Source organism: Ursus maritimus, unplaced genomic scaffold (genome assembly GCF_017311325.1).
Source record: "Ursus maritimus isolate PB19 unplaced genomic scaffold, ASM1731132v1 scaffold_24, whole genome shotgun sequence".
In the NCBI taxonomy this organism is placed as follows: domain Eukaryota; kingdom Metazoa; phylum Chordata; class Mammalia; order Carnivora; family Ursidae; genus Ursus; species Ursus maritimus.
In genome coordinates, this window is record NW_024424897.1 from 42,356,332 (window position 1) to 42,371,228 (window position 14,897).

The window sequence follows — 14,897 nt, forward strand, 5'->3', positions numbered from 1 at the left end:
GCCACCCAGGTGTCCCTTAGCCTCAATTTTCTTTGTAAAACAGAGATAATAATAATACCTAAACCACAGGAGTGATGTAAAAATTAAATAACATAATGCATGTAAAGTACTCAGCATAATGCCTGGCACATGATAAGTGTTCAATAAACAACAGCTCTTATTATAATAAAGAAAATGGGTGATGATGATGATACTCAGGGCTGATGAGGGTGCAGTGGAGCCAACATCTTTATGCACCTGACCCCTGATATATTTCAGACTTTGTCAACAAAGTTTGAGTCAACCTTTCTGGAGGACAATTTAGCAATATGTACCCAAGTCATATTCTTTAGGCTTCTGAAAACAAAAATGTTTAAAAACAATGGAAGAACTCAAAATGGAAAAGTCTGCTAAATAATACCATATTCATCAATTCATCATCTGTTGATCCACATGTCCAATATTACTGACCCTGCTTAAAGGTTAGGTGGGGAGATAAGCAAACAAACAAGTGCATTAAGGAGATAAGAGCCACTATGGGTAAGTATAGGGTGCTATGGTGCGCAGAGAAGGAGCACCTACCATAGTCTGAGAGTGGAGTCAGGGAAGCTTCCCAGAAGAAGCGACATTTAAGCTGGGACCTGAAGGATGAGTAGGAATTAGTCAGGTAAAGAGATGAAGAAAAAGTGTTCCAGGTAAAGGGAACAGCATGTGCAAAAGCCTAGAGATCAAAGGGAGCGTGGCATGTCAGCTTGACAGAGCAGTGTGCAAGGCAGGAACTTGGGAAGAGACAAGGATGAAGAGGTAAAGCAAGGTTTGGTCATTAAAAGTCTTGCTAGCGAAACTCTGGAGTGTAGACTTTATTCTAAGAGCAATACAAACAATTAAAAAGCAATTAGTGCTAAGAAAGAGTCAATATTCGTAATATATCAAGAGGATACACAGGTTGAAAAGAATGAACAAATAGCTCATAAGATGGAAATACAGGATTGCAGTGAAGGTTGCACAACTCTGTAATACAGTTTTACTAAAAATCACTAATTGTACAATTATAAAACGGGTTTATTTTAGGCTTTGTAGACTATTCCTCAATAAAACTATCTTTTAAAAAGTTAACAGAAATGCCTATTAAACATCTGAAAAATATTCAACTTGTCTAGTAATAAAATATATAAGACCAATGAGGTATTATTTTTTATCCTTGAAAATTACTGATTATATATGAAATGAGGATATCCAATGTTAATAAGGCTAGGAGAAATGAATGTTATGCTGGTTGAAATAAATGTTAATTGGAACAACCTTTCTAGAAAGTATAAATATGCAACAGGACTCTTAAAATTGTTTATACTCTGTGATCCAGTAATTATATTTCTTGAAATCTTAACAAATGTAATATTTATGCCCAATGATGTTCACTGCAATGTGATTTATAATAGCAAAAAAAAAAAAGTTGGGAAAAAAACAGATGTTCAACAATAATGGAATGGTTAGGATGAGTTATAACTGCCCACTGCAGCCATTTAAGTGATATTGGCACATGGATAGATATGTATCTATGATATTTACCAAACTTTAAAAGAACCAAATATATAAAATTATACAGACAGCAGCATTTCAGCTATGTAAAATATATATACAGTTGTATAGCACATATCTTTCATTCTCTTTTCTGTGCTTTTCTGTATTTTCCAAAATTTCCTACATTGACCATGTATTATTTCTATAGTGTAAGAAAGTTTCTAAAGCTGTCTTCAAAAAATTAAAAAGCATCACTTCTAAGCATTTATACTTCGGACAAATCAATTTCATATTTGCTATGGTTTTATTTTCTCTGTCTGGGAGAAAGATGTGGTCATATTTGAATATATATAAAATATATATATAATTCAATAATATCTCATTTATCCAGCATCATATATGGAAATGAATTTCCCCAACTAAAATGTGCATCATAAGTTTCAAAACTTCAGTGAAACTTGGATGGATATCTATCTCAAAATACAAATCACTCAATCCTGACTGCTTAAATGAAGACAAAACAAGATGAAGCCTTATTATGATTATTCAGGGTCATCATTATGACCACATAATAGTAGCTCTGAGGGACCACCGCGTCTTAGAGAGGGATTTGTCCTTACATTAAATAATCCATACTACTAAATTTTTCTTATGCCAGCTATTTATAAATCATCTTCTTCCTCCCTTGCTATAAAACCATCAGCTATCATTTCCTAGAACTGTAAGCAGCCTGTTTTTTGCAGCACCTGCCACACTTTACATTCCTATTTTGCTGTTGATAATCTACTTAGAGTAAGAAAAACTAAATATCCAAATTTTAAGAATTATGTGTAAACTAAGAGATAATAGGCTTCAAATAAGGGTATCACCTAAAAATGATTTGCACAGACCTAGGTGATTCTGTTCTAGTTAAGGTTACAATATAAATGAGCTGCAAAGAGTATGAGTTCTCGATTGCATCTTAAGTCTTGGTTCCTTTACTATATTGGCAGTCAAGTTCTCAGGATAGGAAACTCATATGCTGTTTCACATCATGGAAAGAGATGTGGATCAGGAGCCAAGGCACTTAGTTCTAGTGCAGTTCTTACACTAACCAGTTTTATAACCTTCAGAAAATCTTTTAACCTTGGTACCTGTTCTGCATAACTTATGAGGCTCTCCTAGATTTAAATTAGATCACAAACACAAAAACACTCTGAGAAGTATAAAGCACTACACAAAAGTAAAATATTTTTATGGTATTTCACTGTGTTTATATGACCATGGATCAACATAGGTACATTCAGAAAATTTCATAACAGAAAGGAAAGAAAGAGATAATTCTTAAATTGCCTATTAATTAGGAAACATCTATTATCTTAGAAGAACAATACATTCCAAAGTTGGCATCTCTGATTCCTCCTCCCCTATATCCAAACAGTTTCCAGGTCCTTTGTGTTTTCTCTGTAATCCCTCACATCTGTCCTTTTCTTTCCATTACCACTTCACATCCCCAGTTTAGGCCTTTATTATCGCACATCTGTAAGAGCCTCTAACTGGCTCCACTCCTGGCCTCCCTCTGCCTCTCTCAAACCCCTCTGGCCAACAGCTGCCAGATCAATTTTCTTAAAACACCACTGTGATCATATCTGCTCAATAACCTCTTTAGACTCTCCATTACTCTCCCTATCAAGTTCAAACTCCTGAATTCAGCAGTCCCTGTGCAGTCTCAGCTTCCTCTTCACCTTTATCTCTTACTACTCTTCCAAAGAAATCCTTCCTCAAACTGGTCTAGTTAAGTCCTTCAGATATGCCTTGTGCTTTTCTGCCTGTAAATTTTGGCAATACAGCTTCTCTCCACCTGGAATACTATTTCCCAGGCCCTACCCCAGCCTATAAATATTTCTCCCTACTTCAAGGCTGACGTTGAATCCACCTACTACATGAACGTCTCTTTGATTACCACAAAGGAAAAGATGGAAGATTCTAAAGTTAAATACATCTTCAACAGCTGAGGGACACACGTCACATTTCTTAATAGCTCTTTACCTCAGTTTCTTCATCTGTAAGACAGGGATAATAGCAATTTCCTTCGGACATAATGTGAGGAATAAATGAGTTAATTCACATAGAGCACTTGGCATGATGCCTAGCATAGACAAAAACTCAAGAACTGTGAGATATTGTTATTAGTGCTCTTACTATTAGTGAATTTATCTTAACGTGAATTCAGACAATACTTATGGCCATTACTAACTAGCTGTTCATGTACATATAGTATCATTTGCTTCACTCTTTTTCTACCCTCTCATCTCATATTTGTTGTTCTTCCTATTCCCCTCCCAAGATTACATGATACTGATACACGGGACCCATGTCTTATACACCTTACTATCTGTAATAATCACTCATACCCAGTAGATGATCAATAGATTTGTTTAATCCCCAGTGAATGAATATTGAAGACAGTATTAAAATGCCATATACCACTATAGTGAAAAAGTAAAATAAAATGCTTAAAATTATTAATTAAAAAAACCTAAATTTCCAGTATCACAAAACTAAATCTCTCCTTTCATGATTCTCTAGATTTTTTTTTTTTTGCTCTGTTTCACCTTTAAAACAAAGAACTCAACCTGTTCATGCAACAAGAGATATAACAGCAAATATATGTAGGTCAGACAGCAGCCAAATATTGGAACACAAGAGCCATAAGACAACTCAGCTGTACATAGCTCTGGATGAAGTGAAATAGGAAGACAATTTAAGGGGAAAGGTAACTGGCTCATCAGTCATACAAACACACACACCCACACCCATACACACACCAGTCCCAGGATTCCTTTACACCCAGGGCCACATATAAGCAGCTGAAATAACCAGGCTATTATAGCAAGTAGATGTAGAAATATCAATCAGTTAGCTCATCAACTGAGCTTACCACATGATCAATTTAATTACCTATCTCAAGAGTGGCTATTAACATACCTCAATATTCTAATAATTAAGGTTTGGCTAATTAAGTCATATCAAGTAGATATGGCCTTACTGTATACTAATCATTCATCTCAAGAAACTTGGTATGATGACTTGATATATGTATGTTATTATCATAGAATAAACTATTTTTAACAATGCCCAGGAAAATGATGTTACTATAATACTGGTTTCTAGTGCATCTGCATGACTCCACTAACTGCTGCTTTCTCAGGCAAAATCAGTCCTGGTGACCACCATCCTCAAAGGGTTTACCAGTAGAGAGAAGTAAGACGGTTTGATGGAATATTAACTTTCCAAAAACTAGCACAAAATACTACATAAAAATAAGTTTATTAAGTTTCTATCCATAAGATACTTGTTTTCAGAGGACTCTAAAATGTTTTACCAGCTTTGAAGTGCAACTATTGTCAAATCACAAAATCTTAAGAGTTGGAAAAAGCCTTAGAAGTTCCCCACTGAAGGAATTCTTTATACTAACTTCCAGGCAAAAGGTCCTTCTTTGAATACGTTAAGCAATGGACACTCACTATTTTTGAAAGGCAGTCCACTTTACTGTTACAAAATTCTTCCTTACAATCATTGGAAATCTGCCTCCCTGAACTTTTACCCAAAGATCATAGTTCTGCTCTCTGGAACAATACAAGTTAACCTCCGACATATAATCAATTCCAGAATTAGGATATAATTGTCAATTTGGTCACACAAAATGCAAAATAAAGCTCAGGGGAAAAAAAAAAAGAAACCACTACGATACAAAACAAAATTTTGAAATTCAGGAAACTATGTTGAAATCACCGTATTTTCAAGCTATCAAAGCCCACGCCTCAGTGAACATACAAATATTAAGAACCACCTGATGTTTTACAGTGGAAGGTAGTACAGTGTTTACTGAATACCTTTTGGTAACGTGAAATTACTAAATCCACCAACACAGTTTTAAAAATTACAATTCTGTAGGAAGTTCAAGACGGTTTTTCCAATTGCTCATATTTTCATTCTATTTCCTTCTAAAACATCTGCATGTTTTTAGAATAACCCACTTCGCCCCACTGGCGCAATATTTCATGTATTTATTTTTAATATTTTATTTTTTTAAATAAATATATGTTCAAGAATAAAACCGAAAAGCATAGGGTGTAAAGGAGTGGGGGTGGGGCTAGCAGGGAAGTCAAAGACGGGCCCAGCAGGAAAAGGCTGGTTACTGGGTATTTTCCTTCTGGAAGCATGCTTCCCTGGCATAGGCATCTGAAGTAAGGAGCCATACAAACACGACCCAAGAACAAGAACGATCATGAGCAGTGAGTGTAAGGCATTAATGTCTGTAAGATGTAAATGAATTGGCACTGGTCAAGCAGCGCCAGATGCTTCAGGACCTCTTAGAGGAAAGGTAAGAGGTCCAGGAAGCAGAGACCACAGCCACCCTCTGCGGGAGGGAAAGAGGGAAGAAACGAAGAGTAACTACGAGCTCAGCAGTCCAATGAAGCCCGAACAGTACCGGAGCACAAGAAATACGGCAAGTGACTAGGGGGAAGGCACACACCCCGGAGAGCCTGAAGAAGGGGTTGCAGTGTGTGAATACAGAACGGGTCCAAGAAACGGGTGTGGGTAAGAGGCTGTGGTGTGTATAAGGGGCAACGCAGGAGTCCCACAGTCCTCTCCCTGCAGCAGAGCAACAGAGGGTACAAGGAAGGGGGAGGGTGAAAAGCAAGAATGACTCATTCCCGAAAGGAAGTGTTCAAGCCATAGGAAAGCATGCCACGGGGGGGTTCAGGGCGAGGACTATGAAAGCCAGGTGCCCCCAGTGATGGGGGCAAACCCCAACGTCCCGTAGTTCCCGTAGCTCGTCTTTAAGATGGGGTGTGTGGGGGGTTCGCGGCAGCCGAGTGCCAAGGCCTGGGAAGCGGCGCGGCGCGTGCGCAGTGGCGCTCGGCGGGACCCGCTGAGGCAAAGCGGAGCCGCAGTGACAGAAGCGAGCGGAGCGGCCGCCGGGTGGGACTCACCGAGGCGCAGGGGCTGGAGGTGGTGCTGGGGGTAGGCGACCGCTGGACCGTGACCAAAGCCATCTAGGCGCTGCTAGGTTGTTCCGGGCAGGGCATTCTTGTCCTGAGTGTGGGGGGCGGGAGGGTGACGGAGCCGGGATGGGGAAAGGGGTGTGGGATGGGGGTGAGGGGAACGGGGAGGAGGAGGAGGCCGCGGGAGCGGCCGCAGGCTCCGTACCCACCACCGGACTCTCGCCTACTGACGCGCCGAACGGGCGGCGGGCGGGCGGGCGGGCGGTTCGGCAGCAGCGGGGCACAATGAGCGCTCCCAGTGCGCAGGCGCCACCTGTCAGCAACCGCCTCTCCCCTCGGCGCGCGCCGCCGCCTCGCCGTAACCCTTGAGTTGCCGGAAGCCGGCTGGGTGTTTGCGTCTCCGGCCGCCGCCCCTTCCCGGGTTTCTTCCTTTGCTCTGGAATCGCGCGGTTTGCCAGCGTGGAGAGGCAGTGAGGTGGGATGGGGGGAGGGGCCCTGGGCCGGGGGGACGCTGGAATCCCCACTCCTGAGAGACGACTATCTTATGAGGTGGGGGCGCACAGCGTAACCGGTCTTAGTGAAAGGAAACTGAGGTGAAATTCCTGAGGCAAACGCGTTGTCTGGTGGGAAAGGGCTCCGCCGGGTTTCAAAGGCTTTCTCTAGGCGGGAGTGAGATTTACTGGACTGGAGACCCTCTTGGCGGGACCAGACACGAGTTTTTCCCCTTTTGCCCCGGTTCTCGGGGGCTTTTTCTGAACTTTACCACCCTCTGCCTCAGAGCCCCTGTTTTATGATGAGACTTTATGAAAGAAAGAAAGGTTTTTAATTTTATACCCTGGCAAGCTTCAGGGTACCCCTCACGCTTCCTCTATTACCCTGGCCTCGGTCTAAGGACTCATTCATTATTCCTAAGGTGGAGAGAGGCTGCATGAGCCCGGGAGGCCGAGAAGGCTGGGCTCACGAAGTTATAAGGGTCCAACCTGCTATTTACCTCCCACTTGCTTCCTGCTGGGAAGAAATTCTCTTAAATAGGATTTGCTCCTTGAGATTCTTTTCTCCTTTCGGCTCTAGATTTTATTATTGCATAGACATATGTGAAATGTAGATTATTAAATATTTTAAAGGAAAATACTTTTCTAAAGGATAAACCGTCAGCAGACTATAAGCCAAGAAAGTAATGAAAAATCAAGATTAAGGTGGGGGGGAATCTCATTATGCAAATGCCATTGATTATTTACACAGAGAGAGTTGACAAAGCTATTTCTCAATTTGAGGGATACTCTGGAATATACCACCATACATATCAAAGCTGTAGAAAACACATTAAGCAGTTTGCACTTATTAAAGCCTCCTCCTTCTGTTGTCACTCAAACTCTCTTGGATCTCATTGCTTTCTTTAAACTGACAGGGCTGTCGTGAGCTCTTTCTGGCTGCTGTATGGTTAAGTGCCACTAGAGCCCTCTGTGCTGAGCCTTTGTTCTCTCCCTGGGGCCCTGCGGTTGAAATAATTAGCGGGGAGTTTCCATCAAGAATCAGACACTGAGGGTCCCTGTACTGTACAGTCCTGTATAGAATGAATTGCTGAGAAGCCAGCTGGTAGGCTTTTGCCCCCTGGTGGTGGTGAAGAGTGCCTGCGAGATAAAATTAAACAAAGATGTATGGTTCACCGATTAAACAATCTGTTTTTTTCCCCAGAGCTGCGTAGTAAACAGGAAAAGACAAGACAAAGTTCAGAAATAAGAACTTTGAACCAATGCTTAGAAGACCAAACAGGAAGTTATATGCATAGCTAAGAAATTTACATAGCTGAAAGCTGAATGAACTCAGATAAATGAAACGGGGTTTAGAAATAAAAGTATTCTAGAAAAGGTATTATACAAATCTATAGGTTTTAGTAATATACTTGTATGTTACTTTTCTTAGTGACTCGGGGATAGCAACACTGATTATCTACTTTTGTGTAGCAACATAATATTAAGAAATTCTTTTGGCAGATGACTTAATTCCATTAACCTTAGAGTGGGAAAGATCACTACATAGGAGTCAGAAGACCCGGCTTCTAACTCCAACTCTGTGAAACCTTAGGCAAATGGCTTAAACTTTCTGAGCGTTAGTTTCTACAGTGGATCACAACTCACAGGATTCCTGTGATCAAATGAGATAATGCATGGTAAAGTACGGTATAAACTATAAAGCCCTGTGTGTAGTTAAGATAACTTTATTATTCTCTAAAGTTTGTTCCAAGTTCAGTCAGCTTTTTTTTTTTGAGTGTACCCTATGTGTAAAAAATAGCATCAAGCAAAAAGGGAATAAAAAGGACTTAAAAAGACATGATTCATACCTTTTCTTAATAGTAAGAGAAGTAGTTTAGTTGTGAAGACATGTCTCATCTGTAGGCAAATACAGAAGATCTTTGTTAAACATATCTGAGGTGATAAAATCCTGGTCAAAATTAGGATTATAAAAAAATTGGAATTAGGGTCACCTGAGTGGCTCAGTCAGTTAAGTGACTGCCTTCGGCTCAGGTCATGATCCCAGTGTCCTGGGATTGAGCCCCTCGTGGAGTCTGCTTCTCCCTCTCCCCCTGCTCATGTGCTCTCTCTCACTCACTCTCTCTTTCAAATAAATAAAATCTTTTAAAAAATTGGAATTATAAAGTACCCAGATTCACATAAAGTTTATTTGTATCAGGAAGTTAATTTATTAATTTACAGAGGAAATAGCTCTTCCTGGTACATTTTTAGGAAACGAAGATGTTGAGATTACTGGTGCATGTTCATTAATCACCATTAGTTAAGAAAATATTGAGTATGTATTATATGCTACACACTGTTTTAAGAACAAAATAAAAGTCTATCTTTCAGAGGCTCAAAACCTATTAGGGAAAAACACACTAAATAATGACATAATGGCTTAGTGGTACTGTGGTTTCAGTCACCTTTCCTAGGCCCCCAAGGGGGATACATATACAGGAGAAGCGTAGGTATGTACAAAGTACTTTAGAAACACAGAGGAAGAGGTCGGGCAAATGTACATTTTATGATATTGGCTTTCAGGCTTTGGTTGCAGAGCTAGATTACACGTGAGCATTTGAAATCTATGCTCTCTGCCCCATTTATACCTATTCTTCCCTGGACTCCGCCCTGGTTCCTACTTGGTCTTCTTTTGATCTGAGGGAGGAAGTATCTACTTCTAATAGAGAAAAGACCCTAGAATCCTCTTAGTATGTTAGTTGAATTTGAGAAGAGAGACCAAGAACAGGGTTCCCAAAAGAGGGAGCCAGAGAAGTCCTCCTAGTTCTATTTATAGCACCGTTATTCTTCCCACCTGTGATAATGGAGGCCTACTTGTGCCATTGGAATTCCTTTAACCCTTGTATCATCACTTCTTCAGGGGTGAAATTATAGGGGAACTTTGGAAATTCTTGAGATCAGTTGTTTCTTAAGCTTTGAGAACTTGATGAAAACTATTAACTCTCCAGAAAGATATACTTGCATATTCACTGAATGTGCACTCACTGAAATCCATTGAGAGACCTCATGTTAAGAATCCTGATCTGGTTTGTAACACCTTAGATGAACTAGAGGGTATAATGCTAAGTGAAATAAGTCAATCAGAGAAAGACAATTATCATATGATCTCACTGATATGTGGAATTTAAGAAACAAAACAGAGAATCATAGGGGAAGAAAGGAAAAAATAAAACAAGATGAAACCAGAGAGGGAGAAAAGCCATAAAAGACTCTTAATCATAGGAAGCAAACTGAAGGTTGCTGGTGGGGAGGAGGACTAGAGGAATGGGGTAAGTGGGTGATGGACATTAAGGAGGGCATGTGATGTAATGAGCACAGGGTATTATGTAAGAGTGATGAATCACAGACCTGTACCCCTGAAACCAATAATACATTATATGTTAATTAATTGATTTAAATTTTAAAAATGTTTTTAAAAAATGAAATGTCAAAAAAAAAAAAAAAGGAATCCTGATCTGGGGCTAAAGCAGTGCTTCTCAACTTTTTTTCATATCATGACATCCATAGAAATGATGATATTTGTATAGCACCTGGGATAAATTAAAGGAGATTTAGAGGCAACTATATGGGGCTTGGTGAAAAAACCTTTTTATATGATATAATGAGAAAAAGAAAATAAATGTATTAAGGATGATATTAAATATTGAATTTGTATAAGCTTCTGAATAGTCATCTCAAAAATTAAATTAAAAACTTGAAATTGCTTTTATAAACATAACATTTTTTATGTAGGTTTTTAAAAGCATTCTTATAATATTATTGGGTATTCTCTGTGCTGTACCTTTCACCTCCATGACTTACTTATTTTATAACTGGGAGTTTCTACCACTTAATCCTCTTCACGTATTTCACCTGAACCCCTACTCCCTCCTTTCTGGCAACCACCAGTTTGTTCTCTGTATTTATGAATCTATTTCTGCTTTTTATTTGTTTATTTGTTTTGTTTTTTGGATTCCACATGTAAGTGAAATCATATGATATTTGTCTTTGTCTGACTTATTTCACTTAACATAATACTCTTCACGTCCATCCATGTTGCAAGTGGCAAGATTTCATTCTTTTTTTATGACACATATATGTATGTGCATATATATACATATATATATATTCATATCTATGTATCTACCACATCTTCTTTATTCATCCAGCTATCCATGGATACTTGGTTGTTAACATATCTTGGTTATTATAAATGCTGCAATAAACATAGAGATGCATATATCTTTCCAAATTGGTGTTTTCATTTTCTTTAGGTAAATACCCACTGATAAGATTACTGGATCATATGGTAATTCTATTTTTAATTTTTTGAGTAATCTCCATACTATTTTCCACGTCGATTGCACCAATTTACATTCCCATCAACAGTGCACAAGGGTTCCCTTTTCTCTACATCCTTGCCAACACTTGTTATTTCTTATCTTGAAACTAGCCATTAAGACTAGTGTGGCACAATATTTCATTGTAGTTTTGATTTGTCTTTCCCTGATGATTATTGATGTTGAGCGTCTTTTCATGTATCTGTTGGCCATCTGTATGTCTTTGGAAAAATGTCAGGTCCTCTGCCTATTTTTAATCAGATTATTATTTTTTTTAACGTTGAGTTGTGTAAGTTCTTTGTATAATTTAGATATAACCTTTTTTTGGTCGTATCTTTTGCAAATATCTTCTCCCATTCAGTAGGTTGCCTTTCTGGTTTGTCGTATGTGCTTATTGCCATTTGTTATTTTGTGGTTGTTTTTGTAGTTCTTCTTTGTTCCTTTCTTTTTCTCTTGCTGTCTTCCATTCTGGCTGGATGGCTTTCTCAGATTTATTTCTTTTAATTTTTTATCTATCTGTTTTAAGTTTTTTATTTGTGGCTACGGTGAGGTTCATATATAACATATGTGTATAAGTCTATATTAAGTTGATGGTCACTTAAGTTCACATGTGTGCTGAAGGACACATTCTAAAGGCACTGAATTTGTACTCCACCTCCATGTTTTATGTATGTGATATTATATTTTACATCTTTATTTTGTGTATCCCTTGACTAATTTTTATAGATATAATTGATTTTACTATTTTTGTGTTTTAACCTCTTTACTGGCTTTATAAGTGATTAATCTCCAAGGCTCAATGTTTATGACAAGCAGCAATACTCACTGCATTTGGCTTTGGAAAGTGATGCCCTGGTAGAATACTCCTTGGCTTTGCTTCTTTATCAAAGAATACTTGCTTTAATAAAGCAAGTTCTTCATTGTGCTTGCCTCCTTGGGGACATGGGGGACAGTAGGGTGGATCACCAGGCTCTGATTACTTTGGGCTACTCTGAGAATCCTTAGAACAAATTGCTTCTGGCCAGGGGTGAACTATGTAGAGGCACCAACCACCCTAGTCATCTCAGGTCACTTAGGGCTGAATAGATAACTATCTTGCAGTACATCTGTAACTCATTTATTACACACTAAATGAAGTGTGTCATTTAAAAGACTATGGTTTATGTAGCTAAACTTGTTTAAATGGGGGGGGAGAAGAAATCATAGTTTCTGTTTTTAATAATCCAATTCCTTACGTTGAAATGACTTGGTACAAAGTGATATAGCTATAAATTAATTAGTACAGATAGAATATATAATAGCTGGAGTATGATTAAGTCATATATTACCTTCACCTGGTTGTAATTTTTAATAAAATTTAATAATCATCTTTTATTAACTTTAATAGTGTCCAGATAGGAAATAGAAATCACACCAGTTATTTGAATAGATACTTTAACAAGAACTGTTAATTAGATATAAAGTTAAGTAGATGACTGCAAAGCTAAAAGGAGAAATCTAAGGTATGATAGAGGGAGCAACTGTTATTGCATCTAGAGCTGGAAAAAAAAAGGCAAAGGAAAAAATTTACAAACTTAGAGGAATGACCCCTGCAGAGTTGAAACTCAGATCTCTGAGAAGACACTGCTCAGGTGGTGTTGGTGTCTCTGAGCTTAGAGGAGGGACTCCATGGGACTCAGACTTACAAGGCAGGAACACTGGCTGGCTGGTGTTGGTGTCTTTGAGTCAATGAAATGTGCAGAACTGCAGAAAAACTACAAACTGGATTCAGTTGTTGCTGTAGAAACGACCTGCTGCTACCAGAATAAAGAAGCACTGGAGACGTAGAGCATACAGGAACCAAAAGTTTATAGGAAGCAGTCTTGAGGTAGACAGGAAGGAACAATTCTCTTGTCTTCCTTTAGTCTTGGGGGTCTCCCTCTGGTGCCACCAATTAGCAGAGCTTAACAGAACCAGCTGGCAAGGCAAAGAAATATGGTTTTCAGAGTCCCAGCTCCAGAATCAAAGAAGAATACAAAAGGGTGAGTTTAGAGCTGAGATAATAATGTAGTAACTAGCACTTGACTGATAATGGAAATTGATACCAGAAATGGAGGTTATCTTCCGTCCTCTAGTTTGCATATATTATATGAAGACAGTTAAAGATCTTGCTACTTCCTGCTCCCCAGATTCAAAGACTGTAATGTCATCAATGTGCTGGACCAACTCAATGCTGATTGGAAGGTTAAGATGTTCAATATCTCTGTGGACTACATTATGGTAGAGAGCAGGAGAAATGACACAGCCCTGTAGCAAGGCAGTGAAGTTATATTGTTGGCCTGCCAAGTAAAAACTAATAGCTGCTGGTGTTCCCTTCTAATCTGTATGGAGAAATAAGCATTTGTTAGGTCAATAGCTGCATACCAGGTGGCAGGGATTGTGTTGATTTGCTCCAGTAAAGATATTACATATGGAAGGCAGCTGGAGACATCACCTGATTAAATTTATAATACTCTACAGTCATTCTCCAAAATCCATTCAAACAGGCAAGTTAAATTGGCATGAGATAGGTTTCATCACTTCCTACTTCTTTCAAATCTTTATTGGAGTTACTAATCTCTGTAATTCCCCATTCTGCCATCCCAGGAAAGCAATAATTATTGTTTACTGTCCTGGTATGTGTGTATGTGGGGAAGGGGGTTCCCAAGTTCCCAACTTGGCATTTCATACTATAAGGCTCCTTATTTCAGGATCAGAGAGCCAATATGGAAATTCTGCCAGTTACCATGTATCTCTTCTAATTATACATCCAGGAACTGATGAAATCACTATAGAGTGGTTCATTGGATTTACTTAATCTACTGTGATTCAAACTTAAGACTCAATTTCTCAGGGGGTGGGAGAGTGGGGAATGAGTTAAATAGGTGATGGGGATTAAAGAGTGCACTTGCTGTGATGAGCATGGGGTGATGTATGGAATTGTTGAATCACTATATTGTACACTGGAAACTAATATCACACTGTATGTTAACTAGTTGGAATTAAAATAAAAACTTTAAAAAAATAAAAGGAAAGTGCAAGGACTAAACTGTGGAAGCACTCTAATATTAAGAACTCTGAGAAAAGAAAAGTGACCAATAAGAAAAACAAAAAACAACTAGGGAAGTGGGAGAAAAACTCAGATATTGTTATCCTGGAAGCCAAGTGAAGAAAGTACAGGTTTCCCCCACTATCTGAAAATACCACATTCCTGTGAGACTGTCTGTAAGCCAGAATGACATAAAGGAAAGGAACAATTACCATTTATTTATATGGAAAATTTTTTGAGTATTCCTAGACCCAAAAAATCAAATCTCTTAGGCTTTTCTGATTTCTTAGGACACGTCTTGCTAACGGATGCACAAAATATATCAAGATAAAGCACAGATGCTCAGGCACAGTTCAAAGCTACAGTTGCTGAATGCTGAGCTACTGAGTGTTCTTCCTGGGGAAGGAGCTTAGGGTGTATGCTGCCTCTATAACAGCTTGCTCTGAAACAAACGCTGAATACTATTTTTACTTTTTGCCTTTTTTTG

The 14,897-nt window shown here is 38.7% G+C and overlaps 2 protein-coding genes across 3 annotated transcripts in view; one reads left to right on the forward strand and one right to left on the reverse strand.

Annotated features, from left to right (window-relative positions):
• The window catches only part of SSH2 (slingshot protein phosphatase 2), a 239,943-nt gene extending 233,322 nt beyond the window's left edge, over positions 1 to 6,621 (reverse strand). The window contains 1 exon segment of the mRNA XM_040641086.1: positions 6,480 to 6,621. Within this exon segment, the coding sequence (XP_040497020.1) occupies positions 6,480 to 6,542 (63 nt within the window). The 5' untranslated portion in view covers positions 6,543 to 6,621.
• EFCAB5 (EF-hand calcium binding domain 5) overlaps positions 5,504 to 14,897 on the forward strand; it is a 199,624-nt gene continuing 190,230 nt past the window's right edge. Inside the window, exon 1 of one of the 2 annotated variants that reach the window (XM_040641087.1) lies at positions 5,504 to 6,510. The gene's annotated coding sequence lies outside the window, so the exon portion shown is untranslated. The remainder of the gene's footprint in view (positions 6,511 to 14,897) is intronic. The other variant, XR_005837490.1, reaches the window with a different exon arrangement.